Here is a 20,722-nt window from a genome sequence, read left to right as displayed (position 1 = left end):
GACACCACGGGAGGCGAGTGACCCCCGGCACTCCAGAGGGACGGCCAGCTTTAGTTGAGCTGACACGTGTCTCAGCTCCCCAGAAAAATGCAGTCTTAGTTTGAAGGCAAAACACATCACCTCCCTGGTGGAAACAAGCACCTGGATATATTTCTTTATAACCCAAGATCAACCTAGAGGAGACGAAAATGAAGTAAATGGGTATTCACAGGAGCCCAGTCTCTTTGGCAGAAGCCATCCATCACTTTATAGATTAATATTTTTATTTCTGGGGAAACAGGTTTACAAAAACTCACTATGGAACTGACAGCTTCCAGTGCCTCCTTCAGTGACGAGCCCCGTCCTCCGAGCCCAGCCGCTCGCTCTCTGCAGGGCCTCCGGCTCCGGGTCCCTCCGTATCGGGGGCTTGCGGGTGCCCTTGGGGCCCAGCCTTCCAAGTCCGTCACACGGCCGTGTCTCAGGGCTTTGGAACACCTGGGTCCTCTTCCCTCCCAATGGCTGCCAAACCCTCCTGGGTGGCCTTCTAGAAACCTGGCCCGACAGATACAGAGTTTGGGATGAGGGTCCCTCGGGACCGGTCCCACTGTATAAACCTCTGAGCAAAAAACACAGGAACGCCTGCCTGAGAAATGCCTTGAACGAAAATACTGTTTCCGACGATTCAGGGCGGTATTTACCAACGGTTCCAGGTTTCACACTTGGCTTAGGAGGGACTGGGAACATCCCCGCCCCCCTCCCCGGAGCTGATTCGGGTGGGAGGGGGAGCGGCTCTCGGAGGGAGGGGAAGGGGCCGAGTTCACCCTCCGCTGCCTGCTGAAACAGGGGTCAGGCGGCACGCGGGTGCGTGTGTGGCCTGGGCCTCGCCCAGGCGATTCCTCGGAGCAGAGGTATTTGGCACAAGTGAGTGCTCCGTCTCCCACAGGCCCGGACGCCGCGCTCTCAGCACCTGGCCCCAGCGCCCGCCCACGTCCACGACAGGCTCTTCTCTAACGTGGAAGAGAGAGAGAAGAGCTCCATCGGCAAGACGCACCTCCGGGCGGACGATCGTATCAGCGCAGCTGGGCGACACACAGCGCTTCTCCCAGGTGCAAGTCCCTGCAGCGGCAGACATGCTTCCCCACGGGAATGACTCACTCTCAGCCCAGAGCGTCCGGCAAGCAAGTACTGCTTTATTGCATCTATTTCCTAACTACAAAGAGAGCTGACACAAATGTCAAACATTCCCTTCCCACGGGACATCCATCAGAAATGTTTCATGCAAGTCTAGAACGAGAAATGCACCGCAGGTGCTGGGGTTACAAGCAGGAGGGACGCCCGCGGGGAGGACTGTGTGTATGCAGCCATACAGCTTCCGCTCTTCACAGGTGTGTGCAAATGTGACAATATGGCTTTCAGGTTTTTGTTTCTTTTCTGTGGTTTAAAAAAGTGAGACATAATCACACAGAAGAACATTTTTAAAATAATTCTTCCAGTGGGCGAGCTCTCTCACCCAAGGACCTGCACCCGTGGCTGCAGTTCAGGCTGGCTCCAGGAGGGGGCGTGACTTCCTAAGGCACAAGGATCGGGTTACATGTGTTTCAATTCAACCATGCTTTTTTTGGTTATGTGTAATAAGCTGTTAATTGTACAAAATGCAGTAGTAAAGCCTACACTACCCTATCTGTTAACAGGAACTAATCTGAAACCTACTACAGTTGCCGCATGTTAAAACTTTGTTTTTTGGTAATCGTTTTCTTACATGAAGCAGAGTTATAAGGCTTCTGTGAAATAATAATCTTATAGCTGAACAAATATATTACACTCCCTTTGTCATGTTATTTACAGTTACTTTCCAATTTCACCATCTGGTAACACGGGGTGTTCTGAACGCACTTCCTCCCGCTTGTAAAGTGCTCGGTTATCTGCACGAGATGAGAAAACCGCACCGGCCGGGGGCGCCGCGCCCCCGTGGAAGTCACCTCAGATGCGCCTCCTCAAATGGATGCTGGTCGTTGCTGGCTCGGAAGCCCGTGCTGGGCAAAGACCAAAGACCACCTGTTATTTATTATTTATACATAAATATGTGTCTATATATGTACATACATGCAAATGCAACATCTGTCCTGTGACGAACAGATTTCTTTTCTTGTCCAGTAACCTATCTTGTGCTATTCATCCTACCTGTGCTATGTCCAAAGCCAGATTAAAAAACAAAACCCTAGCATGCTACAATGAACAGTCCTATGGTTCTAGTGACCCAGGGGAGAGAAAGACACCAGAGAGCTGAGATGACAAACTGGAAGATTTCTAAAATGCGCCGAATTAGGCAACAAAATTGTATATTACGGCCACCCAGGAAAAGTTGGAAAAAAGTAGGAAATGTGTTAGGTTTTCCTCCCAACGCCTAGCTTGCCAGTATTCTCTTAATTTATACAAAGTTTGACAAAGCCTCACGATATAATGTTTTTATAGCTTTGCTCCTACAAATACTTTCCTGGTAGCGAGTTTAATGCTTAATTCTACGATGCCCTGATGCCGTGGTTGGGTTAAATAAGGCACTTCCAGCCCTGAAACCCAGGGTGCCCCAGGGTGCAGTGGCGCAGGCTGCCGGCGGGGTCGTGCCCTTGGCGGCTCTGTCTCCTGCACTCACCCTACTGCACCCTTTTATTTTCTTCTTGAGATGACTTTTCCTTCAGAAGATGAAGTGGTCCGTCCTTCCATCCTTCCTCCCTTCCATCCTTCCTTCCTGTTGAAGAGCTACTTCTTTGTATGTGTAAAAAATCTTCGGTAAGTCAGGAGTTCTGAGTGGTACCACGTGTGTTCAGTTTATTCAGTCAGAAGTCTGCATGTTGAATGTCCACTGTCACTTGCTGAGTTGACGCCATGCAGCTCCTGAGCGAGTTCTGACCTTGCCAATTATGAGTGGGTGTTGGTGCTGGAGAGGTCGTTTCGTATTATTTCATTTACTGCAAGAAAACAAAAATAGAGAAAGCATTAGGGAACACGGTTCTGCATAAAACTGTAGGTGAGCAGCCAGAAATTCCATCAGCCGTGCTTTCAGGACGCCACGTGCGGCCTGTGAAAGGAACCAGCTTCCTTCCCGCCTCAAACCACGTCCTCGAGGTGTCCTGAGCCAGCAGCACAGCTGCCCGGGACCTGGCTGCTGTGACTAAGGCGCCGGTGGTCGTACAGTCACTGTTCTGGCCAGAAACGCGACTGGGAGCCGGCCTCCGCCATCCCCGGGCGTCGGGGGCTCCCCCGGGGTCCTGGGCGCATCTTCTCCAGGCAGGGGAGCACCGCTGGGCGGGCGGTTTGTGGTTCACAAAACCCACAGCTGGCAGACACACGGAGGCACCTCTGGGAGCCCCCGCGTGGTGACTGGCCCTCGGCCTCGCCGTCCGGCCAGAGAGAGGGCTGACACCGGCGGCCGGAGCCCCTCTGTCGGGCTCTTCCTTCATCTGTTTCCTTGTCCACGCGCTATCAGCCTGTGGTTTTTGGCAGCCAGGGAGGAAATGAGCAAAGGCCATCGTGGGCGAGCTGCACAATACCCCTCCCTCCATCCCGATGGGCATCGAGATAGGGGAAATGTCACCAGGGAGGTGTCACCACGGTCACCTTCCTGACAGAACTTGGAGGTGGGGAGCGCATGCTCACGTCACGGAACTGCCGGGCTTCCCTCTGCTGCCCAGATAAACTCCATGTGTTTCTGCAAAGGCCCCGGCCTGTCCCAGGGCGGCTTCCTGAGCAATTAGTCTGTGCGCATTTCATCACCCCCACCCCCTTCCCTAAATTCCCTTTCAACATCCACCCCCGACTGTTTGCAAGGATAACAATAATAAAACACAGTTGGGGGAACCAGGAATTGTGTCATGGGACCTGATAGCAGAACTCACTGGCACCAGTTCACAGTCAGGAACCCGAGCTGCAATCCCCAAGCCCTGGCTCTTCCCAGAGGTGCGGCCTGGCCTGGACCCAGGGCCCCGGCGTCTGCCCGCTGCCCGAGCCCCCTGCCGCCTGCGGAGGACACGCCTCGACCCCGCCTGAGACACGCAAGTGACATACAGCCACCTGACCTGCAGCCACCTTCTCCCCAGGTGGCGAAGGGGTGGCTGGGAGGCCCTGGGGGGGACTCTCCCTCCTCCGAGGCTGCTCACAGCTGCCCGTGGGGCCCAGTGGCGGCCGGGGCTCAGACCTCAGGGCAACACTTGTTTGGGAGTGTGCACGGGGTGGCTCCTCGGTGGCACGCAGGCAGCTTCCCCCCGACAGTCCCAGGTACGGTGCCATCACCACCAGCCACGGCCGGCTTTCTCCCTCGTTCTCCTGGCATCTGTGCCAGGTCTCTGGTGCGCTGCTTCCTGACACACAGACGGGTGCCGGGGACAGAAGGGCAGGGTGCCCTTCTTCCCTATTTCACTGCTTACACTCTCACGTGTTTAAGAGGCACACATATGATTTGTATTTGGCAGAACATGGCCACATCAAAGACCATTTTAACAAGAAAAAATCAGAAATCCTGAGTTTCTGTAATGTCACATCTTGGAAAGTAAAAGGCTAACTGCACCAAGGGTGTCTCACCCTGAGCCAGCATGTGGAACCCACTTAGGAAGACAGAGCCTGTGAGCAGAAAGGGGAGCCCAAGGCGAGGGGACAGGGACCAGTGACCGCACCCGCCACTACACAGCGCCCCACGCCTGCTTCTGCAGCCCTGGGTGCTCCACTTTTGCTTTCATGGCCATCGTCTGATTTACTCCTATAAACCAACCATCGGCCATGGGCACAGCAGGAGTGGAGCCAACAGGGCAACCACACGGTCAGCGACCCTGCAACGGGGAGGCAGCAGCCCCTGGGAAGGTGGAAATGGAGGCCACGGGGATGTCTCAACCCAGAGCCACACGCCAGGCAGCAGACACCTCACGGGCAAGACAGTTGTCAAAAGGATCCCACAGAAAGTCATGGCCCCACGACAAGAGCTGGGTTTTAATTCTCATCTAATAATCACGGCTGATCAAGCCCCAGAACACAAATCTGATCAGTAGTAGGGAGGGTGAAAAGGTATAAAGAGCAATATTGATGGAGAAGAGGAGAGAGTCCTCAAGGGAATGAATAATGATGGAGAAACAGAGAGGTTTTAAGCTACTAATGATGGACAATAAGAGAAAGGTTCAGGTGAAATAATGATGGATAATAGGAGGAGGTTGGATGGGACTAATGATGGAAATGAAAGGGAGGTCTGATCCACAATAAATTGGAAAATGGGTGTGTAAGGTGAAATAACAATGGAAAACCGAAAGAAGGCCTGATGCATCATCATTATTCGATTGACTAGGATTCCCAGAGGCTCTCATGATGGAAGGTAGCCTGAGTGGTAAGAATGGGGACTTTGATGAAAGCCTGACGGGGAATAATGATGCGAATGGAAAAGGAGTCCCGAAATGAATAATGACGTGGAACAGGTGGTGGCCTGAGCTGGAATAGGATGCTGGTTGAAAGGAACTCCTGGTGGGTTGTCATGATGAAGATGAGGATGGACACCTGAGGGGCTATAATTTGGGGAATGGATAGGTGTCTGAGATTTATTAATTGTGGGAATTGAGGGGGTTGTGTTGTAACAAGGATGGGGACTGAGAGGGATGCTTGAGACGTAATATGAGGGCAAAAGTCAGGGAGTCCTGAGGGGTAGTAATGATGTGAAAATGGAGGGAGCCAGAGGAGTAATGACCGTGGGAAACTGCAGGCTGGCCTGAGGCGTGACAGTGATGGGAAACCAAGGAGTAACAGTCCCAGGGGTCAGGAGGGAGGCCCAAGGGCATGTAATGATAGGTATTGACAGGGTGTCCGGAGGAGTAATAACGATGGGGACCGAGCAGGAGATCTGAAAGGTGACAATGTTGGGAATTGAGCAGGAGTCTGAGTCGTAAAGACGTGTTTTCGGGAGGAAGCCTGTGGGGTAATAACGATGGGGACGGAGAGAGGAGCCCTGAGTGAAATAATAGCAGAGAAAGAGGGGAGACAGTAAGCAAAGAAGCTAGAATCTTCTAGTTCCTCAAGTTTACACAGACCACAGGAAAATAACATCTGTTTGACAAGATAAAAGGGGAAGAAACTTCAGAAGTGGGCTTCCCCTACTGCCCACAGGGGCACCTGAACCTGGCGGGAGCACTCGCAGTGGGTGGGAGTGGGGAAATCACTCAGCATGTCCTGAGCTATCCAGGGCCCCAGTTCCCACCACACGGCTACTTTGGTGCCGACCCTCCTTTCTGACCCCACCAGGGCTGTCCGAAGAATCAGGACGCTGGAAGGAACCATCGGGTGACCAAAATTCCTCGTCTGTCATCGTGGTCTGGTGGTTTCTGATGAGCAACTGTCCCTGCTTCCCTCCCAACAATGTGTTGGAAGTGCTGGGTCATCAGATCCTGCCTTGTCCAAGTCCAGAAATATCAAGTTGGGGTCACAATGTCGCAGACATCTTGGGAACTTACTCAAGAAATATCACAGATGTGCAAACATCCTCTAGGATCTTCCCCAAGTCCTCTATAAAACTCAGTGTGTGAGACAGCAAGCCAAGATGGACAACTGTCCACTGCGGAGTGGCCGATGCCCCCCACAGCTGTCTACACAACTGAGGATGGACAACCGTAGGGCCACATTCTCTTCTGTAGATGCAACCTGTGTTACAGTCCAGTCAGGAAAGCCCCAGTGGTTCCCGCTTTACACACGGACGACAAGCACATCATGGAAGGCCTGATGAAGGCCGAGTGCTTTCTCTGATGGCTGGGCTGAGAACCGAGGCCTGGGACCCTCTGGCCCCACTCCTCTCCTGGCCACAACTTCCTATTTCTCTTCCATGAGGTCACAGTTCCACGTCCACATGAGTCCACAGCCCCCCGGCCTCTACATGGGCTATTTTGGGAGTGGCTCTCTCTTTGATGTGGTTGTGTCGACGACACCTACGCTTTCCCACAATGTCTTCTCTCTGCTGATAGTTTCCATTTCTTATTCAGCTTTTCCACCTACACCAAGGTTTTTTCTTTATAGAAGTATTTTGAACTGTAGGTAACATGTGACCCTCACTGCTCGTCAGAGACCTGAAAGCGGAACCTTTGCTTTGCCTCACGTCAGATGTCCCTCAACAGGATGTGGTGAGCTGTTACACCACAATTTGATTTAATAAGAAGGTTTTTTCCCTTATATTTAATTTTTCTCTAAAATGCTCCTAAGGTGGAAACTATTGTTTTTTCTAAAACTTCTGTGGCACTTTGAAGCCTCGTTCTAATGGGGGATGTGTGTGCAGGATGTGTGTGATGTGTGTGCAGGATGTGTGTGTCATGTGCACCCAAGTCCACCTCTGCGTACGTATCTGAAATCGAGTGAAAGGGAAATCGCATTTTTTAAATACAAAAGCTAAAATGTACAGCCTTTTTTTTACCTGTACTTACATTATCTGTAAATAGAAACTAAATTCTTCCCAGGATGACATGATCACTCAGCTCTTCACAAATTGTGCAAATTAAGGTGAAATGTCCCTTTCAAAGTAAAATGTTTGCACTTTCATATGAGTTTCTTCTTTTTGATTATGATTTTGAAAAAGCTGACATTAAGCTGCACGCTGCAGTGAAACAGCCAAGTCCATCTCTCAGTCCCACCCACAGGTTTTGTACGACTATTGAAAACAGCCCAAGCAGGGAGGGAACTGTCCGAGTTTGAATATTGTTTAATGTATTGTCCCAGCTTTTAGGTGAAGTTTCCCCAGGTTTCTGAATTCCTGGTTTCTGAAAGTCACTGAGAATCTGAATTTCCATTTGCAAAACTGAGCAAAGCGCTTGTTCAGCCCAGGTTCCTGAACCCTCAGGTTTCTCGGCACTTGCACACTGTTCCGGACCTTTCCCCCGAGGAACGAAAGGCAGGTACCACGACTGTGAGTGTGGTCCCGGACAGACCACAGAGGGCTCAGCCGCGAGGCGGACAGGCTGGGGCCAAGGCCTGGGGACCAGAGCGTGGCCACCTGCCCACACCCCCTCAGCCAGCGGTTCTGCGCACTTCCAGACCGCGCCTGCTAGCTGCACTGCACACCGGCCGGTGGACACAAGTTGTTTTCAATTACTTCCTAGGAAGGTCGTGCAGGGCCCGAGAGCCGTGGCCAGGGTCCCTCAGCCGATGCTGCGAGGGTGGACGGACACAGGTTGCCGCTGGCTCCTGTGCCTGCCGCTGCCTCCCTTCCTCATCCCAGCACCACTGTCCCTTCTGTCTGGTCCTTGCTGGCTTCACCTGCTCAGCCCTCAGATGCGAGGTCTGCAAGGGGAGGAAGATGAGGACGCAGCTGTCACCTCCTTGCCAGGGACAGCTTCTCTCCAAAAAATCAAACCACCCACATCCACTGCCACGCACAGGTGATGTCCTGCTGGAGCCAGAAACATTTCCTCTCGGTCATTTCTTCAAACATTTTTTTTTGTTAAATAGGAAAACAGGGACATGACCAAAGGAACCGCACGGGGCCTGTCTGATCGCCCATTTTCCGCTGCGTTGTGAGAACACACACGACGAGTCAGCATTTCCTTTGCTCTGAAACAAATGGCAAGTGAACGGAGTGCCCGGGGCAGATCTCGGGGCCCGGGGGCTGCCCACGCACCACCAAGGCTTCCTTTAGAGATCCCAGCCCAGGCCCCCGGGGTCACGGTTTCTCACGGGAAAGGCAGGTGGAGGCCTGGCCCGGCCCCAGAGGAAGCCCTACCACGGGCACACTGTTGCTGTGAGCACCCCTGGAGCTGACGTGCTGGTGGCGGCCGCCCACCCTGCAGGCCTCCGCACGGCCGGCTGGGACCCGCAGGGCCCTGGGATCCAGGGCCGACTACAGTCTGCTCGGTTCCGAGAACGGCAGTGAGCGACCGTGATTCCGTCTGCAGGAGGCTTTGTCACCCACTGTCCTGCCCCCTGCTCCCTGCGAGGAAGCGACAGACTTGGAACGAAGGGACACCAGGGTCACTTTAACCTGCAGGAGGAGGAGGCCCGGGCCCTGACGGTGTGTCCCTTAGATCCCCGGAAGCACAGGACGTTAGGTGACCGGAGTGAAGTAGAAATAGACCCTGGAGGAAAAGCAACTCCCGAAAAGTGACAGGAACCACAAAGAGCATGTCTAGGTGCGTTTGACCTCAAAGGTGGCCTGACGTCCCGCAGTCCAGATGCTGCCTCGGCCACGTGATGCTTTCTGAATGGCAACCAACGAACTCTGAGGCCAAACTCCTGAAGCCTTGTGATTTTGCCACTTTCCTCAGACCCCCATTCTGCCTGCTTCACGGCACAGCCTTCAAACCACCACCCAGAGAAGCACGGGCCAGTGGCCAGTGCCGGGGGCCTGGTGCGCTGTCCCTGCACCCTGAGCACCCGCTGTCAGGAGAAGGGGCTTCTGCAAGACCAGGTCCTGTTCCCATCCTGCCACTGAAGCCCCACATGATGAGGGTCCCGCACAGGGTGGGGCCTGAGGGTCCCACCTGTGAAAACAGAGGCTTGGCCAAGGCCCCTTTCTGCTTTCTGAGTCGGAGACTTTTCAGCCATCTGGGATGGAGGAACAAACAGATTAGCGTTCCATGTGCTGGGAAGTGGAAAGCACATGACCTCCAGGGCCTTGTTCCCAGCTCTCTGGGAGGGGGACGCTATTCTCATTATGAAGACAGGATCAGAGAGGGCAGGAGATGAGCCAGTCGTCACACAGCAGGTAAACCACATGGGGGGGGGGGATCAGGTCACCGTGGGTGGGGAGCGGGGCAGTCAGGTTCCGCAACTGTCAGCAGAGAGGGTGGGGCTGCAGGCTGGTGGTGGCTTCCTTGGCCTCCAGCCTGTGTTCTAAAGGGCACAGCAATTGCTAAAATGCTCCATCAAAGGCTCCAATCACCTGCTTCTATCAAGAAAAGGCTTTGTACACGCCCTAGGACTTTCTGGTAAACTTTCAGTTTACTAATTGTCGGAAAAAGATGAAAATTATTGGGCATGTGAGTGAAAGTCACGGTGGTCTGAAGTTAATGCAAAGTCTGGGCTCAACCACAAGGTGCACACGCGCTCACACAGGACACAAGATGGTGGACGAGCCGGCTGGGCCGGTGCTTTCATTTCCGCGTTGCTCACAGGCACACGCGTCCCTTTCACCATCAGACGCTGGTGCGGGTTTTCATTTCTGCCCCACAGAATCGGCAGCACGGTCGGTCCCTTCTCGGACCCAGCTCTGAAGCGTTCGAATTTTCTAGGCGGGTTTTCCCACCGACACTGATCCCAGCTCCTCAGGAACCGGGTTTGGGCTTAAAGAACAAGAAATCTAGTTTTTAAGTGTTAACCCGGCCATCGTTTCATCCTTGCTTTTTTAAAAAATTAAGATAGATAAGGACCATGCTTTGCAAGTAACACATTCACCAATTTAAAAAAACCCATATTTGTTGACATAGGTGCCCACTGGCTTAACTACATACAAAGTTTGCAGCATCTCCCTCTTTTTCAACAGTTGTGTTGGCCCCACGAAGGAAACCCACTGAACTAGGAACTTTCACACACGGACGGTGTCTGTCTGCTGCCCCTTCGTGAGCGAGCCAGCCCATCGGGGACACTCGTCTTCCGGCTCCTGGTTTTGTAACCAGCTAAAATGCTGGCTTTCCCTGAAAAGAACTACTTTTTAAAAAGCCATCTCTGTCCTTTACATCAACGCGATCTGGGAAACAGACAAGCCCAGCGATCCCACTCCGGAGTCCACACTGGATCGCTCCCCGCGTGGCCTCCCGCCCCGCGGACTCTTTCTACGAAAGCTCGCAGCCCGATGACGGCGGCTCAGAGACACCCAGGCACAGAGGCGGCTCTGACTTCCTCTGCACGGCCTCCGAGGGGCAGAAAGATGCGGCGGCTCCACAGGGCACAAACGTTTTTATTTTTAAGGGAAAGCCAAAATAGCTTTTTGAGGAGCAAAACAAAACAGGAAAGACATTCTTTCTCATTCCTAGAACTAGGAGGTAATTTTAAAAAGTACTTTCTAAGTTTCCCAGAAAACACACCTTTAGCTATAGTTAGTATTGTAACCTAAGAGCATAACAATTTAGTGGACACAGGAAACCAGAAATATCTTGGGCCAAATCTGTCTTTAGGGAAGCAGCTTCTGGGAAGGGTCCCGATTGCTGGCTGTCCTGCACCTGGACACTCCCACCGATTCTGGGACAGCTGTGACTTTCTCCCGGGGTGGGGGGGCGGGAGTGTGACCCCCAGCGTCTGTGGCCCCGGCAGACTGCGGGACACCAGCGCTCATGGTTTCCACTGGTCCTCGTTGAAGGAATTACCCCCAGAGTGAGCTGAGGACATAGAGACTCCGCGATTAGAGCCACTCAGAGCCACGATTTAGAGATGAGAGGGTAGGGGGCGGAGCCCATGCTTTTGTTCTGCGGGGACAGTGCATCTGGCCCTGGGGGAGAGGCGGGGGGTGGGGTGCCCAGGAAAGCGAAGTGGTCTCTCTCATGTGGGTTTTGAGATCTTCAGAAGAGGCGACCTCTTCGAAAGTCGCCGTCAGTACCTGCTCCTTCCCCGGTGGTGCTGGGTCAACAGTCCCCCGGGGGCTGGCTGTGTCCACCACGGCCTCCTCGGTCAGCTGGGCTGCCACCCTGGCAGGTCCGGCACCGGGTGCCACCGCGGCCGGGGCGTTAGCAACGGGAACCTGGCCACGAGTGCATGGCCACCACTGTAACTCTGAAAGTGCAGAGTTGCAACATCACTAAACTCCTTTTTTCACTTTCTGCTTTTTTTTCAAAGATGTTTTGCGAAGCAGTGGAAAATAATACAGTTTCTCAAGTTTCATTAAAAAGTGAGTTCTCGTGTTACCTCGGGTGTCCTGGACCTATTTCGGCCTTCACTTATTTTTACCTTTTTAATCCTAATCAACCAGTGCCACGGGGCCTGCTATTTTCGGAAGGAGTGGGACAGCGGTGGGACTGACTGACAATAAGTCACAGTTTTAATAAAACATGACCCTCCCCCTGGATGTGGGGCTGCCTGATGGACACTGTTGTTCCACGGGACCGCCAGCCATTAAAACAGAATAATTTTCCTCCCTCCGGTGGTGCTGCTTCCTTATTTAGCCTGAATTCTCCAAATAATGCAAACGCCCTGGGTGGAAACTCCGGCCCCCGCGGGGACGGCAGCCACGTGACCGGGCCTTCCCGCAGGCCGGACCCCTCTTCGCCTCCCTCCACCGGGCGCCCGGGCGTGCGCCGGCCACATGGCCTGCCCATCGGTTTATCTGTGCCAGACGCCATCACTGGGATCGTTCACCAGCCAACGAGCTTTTTCCAGGGCTCCCTGTGTGACACTGTAAAATACATTCCCCCAAATCGCGCAATTCCTATTGAACAGAATTAACAGAATTGAAAAAGTAAAAATCATAAACACTCCCTTTAATTAAAACAACAACGAATGGGCCGGGAGCGGGAGAGGCTGCAGCTGGCCGGGGCAGTTCGGCCCCACCAGGTGCCAGGTCTGGGTCAGAAGATGCTGCTCAGTAGGAAGTGCCCATTCACAGGAAGTGAAACCACACCCTCTTGTCTTTAAACGGGCCTCTGAACAAAATCCTCACCTTAGCAAAGAATTATTAGTGATTTTGTCAGGCGTGGTCACTGCATGGTGACCCGGGAGGAAAACGGCCACTTCCGAGATGTGCCTGAGGACGGAGCGGGGGGCAGGGGGGTCTGGGAACTGGTTCTTGTTGTCTCGGCAGCTGCAGCTGAAGGACATGGTGAAGTGGGGGCGCCCTGCCGCACCGGTGTCCGGGTGAGACCCAGCACACGGTTCATGCTACTCCGGGGGGTGTTTGAAATTTTCATAATTAAAAACCAGCACCATCTCCAGAGAGACACTGGGGCCCAAGGGAAGCTGGTGATTGGCGGGTGAGCCCACCAAGTGTGGCCGGCTCCCGGGGCACCCAGGGGAGGCAGAGGACACCGGGGTGTGGCCACGTCGAGGGCCATCCTGGCCCCGGCCCCGCAGCACACCCAGAGGGCACCGGGGCTGCCCCTGCTCCTCGTGACACTGGGGACCGGCCACGTCACGTGGGTCTGGGAGGAACACGGGTTCTCAGGCCCCACTAAACCGGAACACCTGACCAGGGGCCCCAGATCTGGTCCGCACCCACACGCGTGTCTGGGATGTGGCGGGCAGTGGGGACGGGCGGAGACACGGAGAAGAGGCTGTTTTGTGCCTCAGGAGAATTCTGCCCTGAACTCACTTCTCTAGTGCTGCTCCCCTTCAAAATATCCTAAACCTCATTCAAATCTTCGAGAAGAAACTCTGCGCTGGCTTTTTTAAAAATTGAAAACACTACAAGCGACATTTGCTTGAGGTTTGAGGCATGCAGGGTGGCCTGCAGGCTGGGGAGCGGCCGAGGCTCCCCCGTGGCCGTGGAGCTGCGCGGGGCAGCGTGGCCCTGTGACCGCTGCTCTCGAAGAGCCAGGCGCTCACCTGGGGGCCAAGGTCACGGGCCGGCAGGTCCCAGGGCCGACTGCGGCTGACTCGCCCTGCCGAGGACGCCCCACAGGTCTGCAACTCCCCGGGCGAGTTCCTCCCACGGCCTCGGCCTCAGCCTTGGCCACTAAGTCTCCAGCAAGGGCTGCCCGGACCTTCAGCAGAGCCCCATGCACAGCCCCTGCCCAGGGCTGCCTTTGTCTCTCGCCTCCTACATCTGGTCCCGGATCTTGCCTGTCCCCACGGGAGTCCTGCACGCGGCCATGTGAACCCACTTGCCCCAGGCCCACTGCATCCACAGCCCACCCAGCCACCAGCTCTCGACTCTGGGCAGCCTCTGCTCTTTCTCACCTGTTGCCCAGGCGAGCACTGCCCGGACGGACACCTGTCCTCGAGAGCCCCGTGTGCCTCCGTGAGACGGCAGACCCATCTGTACCTGCCCCTCAGTCTGCTCCGCCCTGGCGGCATCCTGACACCCTGCCCTGCAGCCCGGCTGTGGAGCCGCCAGCCAGGATGCCCGAGACCTGCTCTCAGTCTCTCTCGCCCACTTGAAGAAGAGGCCACCTGGTGCCCCTTCCGTGCCAGAGGCGTTTGCTGGGTCCCGCCCTCACTGCGTGGTTCTTCCATGGGCTTGTCCACACCCCTGCTTGACCGAGCACACCCTGAGGGTAAAAACTGTGCCTATGAGTGTGGACAAAACTGACCGACACAGAGCCTGTGTTTTCAATCTGTAAAGGTCTGATCGGAAAAACCAGAGGAGGCATGAAGAGAAGTGTGCGCAGCCCCCTAGCTGCTCAGTCCCCCTTAAAAATCCCTAATTTGGAAACAAAAGGAAGGAGAGAGAGGCCGAGTCGGAAAAACACAGGCAAATGAGACAGGTCCCATAATCTCTGGGACGTATTGACCCTGGAGTGGAAAGAAACACCCGAGATTGAATTTTTGAATTGATTATCCGATTATTAATCTTTACGGAAGCTGTTCCAACACCGCACGTAATGAGCAATTCATCAAAGTGTGCAGCCTGTGCGAAGGCCATTACCTGCCGGTAATTGCACATTAGTGGGCTTTCGTCCTCCCAAATCGAATCAGCGGGGCCGGCGCGCATGAGCGCTGACTCTCCGTGATGAGGATGTGCCCCGCCGATCGCCCAGACCCTCAGCCCGGTGGGACCCCCGAGACCACCTCTCGGCCCAGGTGCTGGAGCGGCGTGGCTAACAGCCCTGGACAGAACAGGCGGAGCCGTCAGCTGCGTTTCCTTCCTGAACGAGGACAGGATGCCGGGGGTCATGAGCAGGGGACTGTAGTGTGGCCAGGGACACCTTCCCGAGTTCTGGGGGAAATTCTGTCCACCATCTGCTCCCAAACTTGACAACCGGGACCCTCTCATGGAGTCACACTGAACAGAGAAACCTGCTCGGGTGCGGAGCAGGCAGCCGTCGCACTGGCCCTGATCTCGATTCCCCTCCAAGTCCCTCCTGACCCCACCTGGGCCCCCGGGCTCTCTCCAGTCGTTGCCCCCACAGTTCCCTTGGAGCCTGCCGGGCACTGTGTGGTGGCACTGCCCTGTCCTCTCGAATCGTTACCTAGATTCTGACCTCTGCCTAGTGTTTGCCTCACTCTCTTGACCCCACTACGGTTTTCAGGGGTCAGGGACCTGACTTGCTCTGTGTCCCCACGGCCCTGTGGAGCCAGAACACTTGGCGTGGGACCTGCACACTGGGGCTGTCCTCTGGCTGCGGAGGAAGCTGGATGACGCCCCCGCCCCCTGCAGGGCACGGTCACTGACTGCCTGGGAATCCGTGTGGTGTCTGTCTGCCACAGGTCTTTCTTTCCAGGGGGCTATGAGCTACCTGTTTGGAAAATGTGGTTTTAATTCTTATGCTGGTTTGTCTAAATTTGTTTTCCGAAGAAGCCTCAGAGGAAAGACTGACTCTGTGGAAAACGAGCGATTTGGAGACACCCGTGAGCCATCGACGTTCGTTGGATGGGAAGCCAGTGAGCCTGCTGCTGCCACTGGACTGGGGCCCTGGGGCTGGCAGGGACGGACACCCAGACCGTGTGCACGGGGCCTGAAGTGCAGTTTGGGGGCTGGGGTCAACATCCTGCACCTCCACAAGCTGTGGGACATTTAAAATCCACTTCCATGTTCAAGAGCAAAATCGGACATATTACCAAATGTCCTGGAGTTCAGCGAGCTGGTCAGGTGGAGATGCCTGGACTTAATCACAGTGGCCAAATGCCTTACAAAAACCCTGTGTGCGTGTGCGTGTGTGTGCATGTGTGTGTGTGCTCGCAGACATGATGTGCGGGGCTACGAGGCGAGAGGGAGACTCCTCTACGTTAGTGGGCTCCTCTAACCAGCAGGAGCAACTCCAGTGGCAGCAGGAACTGCCACTTGGTGAGTGCGCTGCACGTGGCAAAGGAGCGGGCACCGCTTCCCCCTCACACCCCACTCCTCTCCGAGCCCCTCCCCCAGCGCCGGGCCACCCGCGTCTCAGCCACTCTTCCACACCCAGGAGGCCTGGGGCTCTGAAGACTCCGCAAGGGGCGCCACAGAGGGGAGCGCCGGTCAGGAGCGTGTTCGGCGGACGTCGGCATTCACTCGGCCGGAGGCCACGGGGCCTGCTGCCACCCGGCCCTGGGACCAGAGAAAACAGGACTCCCGCCTGAGGGGAGGCCGCAGGCAGGCAGGGCCAGGCCGTGCGGCGGAAAGGTTCCCTTGGAAGCCCCTGTCACAGCGCGGCTCCTGGGTGCCTGCCAGCTCCGAAGAGCTCGGGTCCGTCCGTCCGTCCGTCTGTCAGTCCCCACGGTGCAAGGCTTTGGTCTGCGTTATCATGGCAGGAAGCTGCCTGCAGGGTGGGAAGCTGGCACCGGATCCAGTGGAAACCACCGGTTCCATCTCAGGGGGTGAGAGCGACTGTGCAAAGCGCAGGCCCCGGCGGCGAGGAAGATAAAAGGAGAGAAGGGCGCTTGGTCCGAGTTCCGGCTTGTGCTGGAGATGGGGCCACAACCAGCAAGGACCCTAACTGACATACAGGCACTGACAGTTTCTGAACTCCTTTCTCAAATGGGAATGAGTTAAAACCCACCGGTCCCCCCGCCAGAGCTGTCCTGCGGCTGATTTTTCACCCGTGCCTGCAGACGCTCCTGTGGAGGCCGGAGCACACGTTCAGGCGACAGAGGGACCCCCACCCCGCTCCCCCCAGGGCCCTTCAGCCACCTCCAGCCGTCTGCCAGGAGGAAGTAACTCTGCCGTGCCGGGAGTCTGGGATTCCCGCAAACAACCTTAAATCCACAAAAATAACTGAAGTGTGCGTCTGCTGAGCTGCTCGGGCCCATTCTGATTTTTATTACAATGTCAACAAGAGTTTAATTTGTTTTAAAGTTTAGGTTCTTAAACCGGAGTGATACACGGTAGTTTACGGCGTGCTGGCAACAGCTACTGTGGAAAAAGGACCGCGCACAGAAAGGCAACTGTGAGCCGCCGAGAGGTGGGAGCCGCGCCAAGAGCAGCAAACGGCGTGGCTCTCCCCACGGGGACCGCTGCAGCCCTGACACGTGACCCCGGGACGTTTCCCTCCCTGGCCCATCCCTCCCGGGCCGTGACGAAGAGGAAATGTCCTGAAGTGTAATTTCTCTCACTAAACCCTCGCAGATGCTGGCTGGTCCCCTGCAGAGCCTCCTTCGTATCTGGGCCCCTCCCTCAGCGGGGGCCCGGGGCCCGAGCGCGGGCCTTCTCAGAGCAGGCAGCGGCTGCCGGTGCGTGGAGGGTTTGCTGTGTGCCCTTCACATGCCCAGGCGGAACTGAGCGGGAGGAGCCGCACGCCACATTTGCACGGACCTGCTCCAGACTCGAACAACTTCTGATGCAGAGCGCAGCCCTGAGAGTCGTCTGTGGGCACTTGCGGCACTGAACTGCAGACCCACCCCCTTCACGGGCAGAGAGGATGGAGGGGGCCGTCCACCGAGGAGACCGGGGTGCTGCCCATGAGGGTCCTGACCCGCAGGGCAGAGTGAGCCGGCGGCCCAGCTGCTGGGGCTCAGCCGGGGCCCCAAGGCAATGGCAGGGCGCCCCCCACTCCCCGCCACGTCTGCGAGGCCAGACAGCGTCTCTGCTGCCCCTTTCCTTTCCCTCCCGAGGCGGCTGGACCGCAGCCAGGGCCTCAAGTAAATCACAGACTTTCTCGATGTGGCTGAGGGCTCTGGGCTGCCCCCGTCTTCCAGGGCCCGCTTCCTGCTGTATCTGAAATAACAGCAGCTGGAGGGCCTGATAGGGCCGCGCGGGCAGGCCTTCCCCCCGGGGCGGGGGAGAGGTGGGCTGGGGGCCGATAACCGCCCACTGGCCCATCTCAGCCACCGCTGCCTGCACTGTCTGCCCCGTTGGAGACCAATGAAAACCAGCTCCTGGGCTCTGGGAGCCGTCACCGGGCTCAGGAGGGAGGGCCGCTGACTGGCCCATTGTCCCAAGTATCAGGCTCTGATTAGCAGGGTCCCTGGGCCTGATAAGGGCGGATGTTTCAGAAGGGGGAACAGACTGTCTTTGTTCTTTACATTATAATCTGGGAGGAAGGAAGAACCAGGCTTCAAAATTCAAAAGGTAAAGGGGCTCAAAATTCCGTGCGCCCAACCTACAGGAATGTGAGAGAATCTCCAGCTGGAGGTGATGTTCATGTCGCCTCGTCCCCACTTCAAAGGCAGCCCTTGCCCCGGCTCGTGTGGCTCAAGCACTGGCCTGCAGACCACAGCATTGCCAGTTCGATTCCCACTCAGGGCATGTGCCTGGGCTGCAGGCCAGCTCCCCAGTAGGGGGCGCATGAGAGGCAACCACAAGTGGATGTTTCTCTCCCTCACTTCCTCCCTTCTCCTCTCTTTGAAAATAAATACATAAAATCTTTACCAAAAAAGAAAGACAACCCATCATTCGACTAAACAGCCAGAGACCGAGAGGCCTATTTTACCCTCTAGAGAAAGAGATGGCACCATCTGCCATCGGCCCGGTGCTCTTGTCACACAAAAACAGAATTTGAATTTTCTCCTGACGCTCCCTAGAAAAGGAGCCTGGGCACCACATGTCCACCCCACGGACACGGAAACTGTCCCTCCGGGATGCACACGGGCCTCGATCTCTGCGAGCGCGGTGTCCCCTCCAGCGTGTGGCACTTTACAGGTGCACCGAGCAGACGGCAACACCCAGCTGAGCCCCAAATGCCCCTTAAGCTGAGGAGAAACAGCAGCCCCAGACCCATCGTTGCAGACGCCCCGAGCCGGGCTCATCTCTGCCTCTGGGAGTTTGCCTTTCCTGGGCACTTCCATCGAAAGGAGCCACAGTCTGTGGTCTCTCGTGTTTGGCTCTCTGACCTTCGCACCGTGTTCCCGGGGTCACCCCATCCCGGCAGGAATTAGTGCTTCATCCCGCCCGCTGGCGGAATAACACGCCATGGCCTGACCGTGCCGCTCTTTCCCACCCGGTGCCCAGCCGCTGCCGTCTGGGTGGTTCCCAGAACTTCACCGCCGTGAGCAGCGGCGCCGGGCACAGCTGCGCCCTGTGTGTGGGCGCCTGCGCTCACTTCCCCCCGGCAGACGCCCACAGCGGAACAGGGGTCAATCTTTGTTTCACTTCTAAGACCTCGCCACAGCGACAAGAACCGCGTGAGAGTTTCCATGTCTCCACATCCTCCTCCAAACCTGCCGTCCCCACGGCAGGACGTCCCTGCCCGGGCATTTCACTCACGTCCCTGTGGCCGAGGAGCACGGCGTCCTGAGCTCTCGGCCATTCAGGCATCTCTGCGGCAACGTCTGCTGAAGCCTCTCACCGGGGTCCGGACTGTGCTCTCCCCTGGGTCGCGGAGCGCGGCACTCGGGACACAGGTCCTCTGTCAGATGTGCGTTTGAAGAACACATCCCTGCCACTGCAGCCTGTCTTCTGTTTTCTTAATGGCACCCCTTGAAGCACAAACACTTTGAATTTTGATGAGGTCCAACGTACCAATTTGTTAATTTTATGGGTTGCGTTTCTGGTGTCATATCTAAAAAAATCATTGCCTAATCCAAGGATTGGAGAATCGTCTCATATATTCTCTCCCGAGTTTTATGGCTTTAGCTCTTATGTTTAATTCCATGATCAACTCCAACTTAGATTTTTGTGGGTGGTGCGAGGTCAGAATCTAAGTTCTTTCTTTATTTTTTTGTATCTGTGTATCCAGTTGTTGCAGGGTCACTTGTCTATCCTTTGCCCCAAGTAAACGGCTTGTCTGTTACAAGTCCGTTCCCCACAGACACAAGGGCTCACTTTGGGGCGCTCACTCTGCCCCACCGCTGGGGGTGTCCTCTGCGGGGTCACTGCAGCTCTGCAGTGAGGCTGGACCTGAGACGTGTGAGCCTCCCGACGTGGGGGGTTTTTGGTTTTCCAAATTGCTTTGGCTATTCTGGATCTTTGCAATTCCATATAAATCTTAGGATCCTTGTGTCAGTTTTTTTAAAAAAATCTGCTAAAATTTTGGCAGGGACCATGTTGATCCTGTAATTAATTCCCATGTAATCAGCATTAATCTTTAAACTTCAGCTGGGCTCACGGTGGGCCAGGCTGCGGTGGGGTCTGGAGAGGCCCCCAGCACACACTCCGTAGGCGCCATGCTGCCGTTTCCTGGCTGTTTTTTTTTTAAATTTTTTTATTGATTATGCTGTTACAGTTGTTCTATTCCCCCCTTCATTCCCCTCTACCCTACCCACCTGTCCCCACCATTACCCCCCCTTTAGTTTATGACCATGTGTCTCAAGTCCTTTAGATTCTATATTTCCCATGCTATTCTTGCCCCACCTATTTTCTATCTACTGTCTATGCTACTTATTTGCTGTACCTTCTCCCCCTTCTCCTCCTCCCACTCCCCTGTTGCTAACCCTTGAGATCTTCCTTTCTATGTTTCCACTCCTGATCTAGCTGTCCTCTTAGTTTGCTTTCATTTTAGGTGTGGTTGTTCATAACTGTGAGTTTGTTGTCCTTTCACTGTTCATGTTTCTTTAACTTGTTTTTCTTAGATAAGTCCCCTTAACATTTCATATAATAAGGGTTTGGTGATGATGAACTCCTTGAATTAGCACTTCTCTCAGTGCTATCTGAGAAGCACCTTATCTGTCCCCAGCTATTAGTGTTTCACTGTCTTCGATTTATCCCTTCAGTTCTACCGGGTTTTGTTTCATGCATTACGGGGCTCTGTCGTTGGGTGCAAATATATTCACAGTTGTTACATCTTTCTGCTCCGTTTATGTT

The 20,722-nt window shown here is 55.1% G+C and overlaps 1 protein-coding gene across 8 annotated transcripts in view; it reads right to left on the bottom strand.

The window, feature by feature from the left end:
- Positions 1-1,149: 1,149 nt before the first annotated feature.
- Positions 1,150-20,722, bottom strand: part of NFATC1 (nuclear factor of activated T cells 1) — an 82,216-nt gene continuing 62,643 nt past the window's right edge. For all 8 annotated transcript variants that reach the window (XM_037148070.2, XM_037148073.2, XM_053664185.1 and 5 more), the window contains one exon: positions 1,150-2,945. In XM_037148070.2, coding sequence (XP_037003965.2) covers positions 2,896-2,945 — 50 coding nt within the window. In that variant the 3' untranslated portion in view covers positions 1,150-2,895. The remainder of the gene's footprint in view (positions 2,946-20,722) is intronic.

The sequence above is a fragment of the Artibeus jamaicensis genome, unplaced genomic scaffold (genome assembly GCF_021234435.1).
Source record: "Artibeus jamaicensis isolate MK-2021 breed Jamaican fruit bat unplaced genomic scaffold, CSHL_Jam_final contig_354, whole genome shotgun sequence".
NCBI classification, from domain to species: domain Eukaryota; kingdom Metazoa; phylum Chordata; class Mammalia; order Chiroptera; family Phyllostomidae; genus Artibeus; species Artibeus jamaicensis.
Note: the sequence above shows the minus strand (reverse complement) of the source record. Positions and strands in the feature narration are given on the sequence as shown.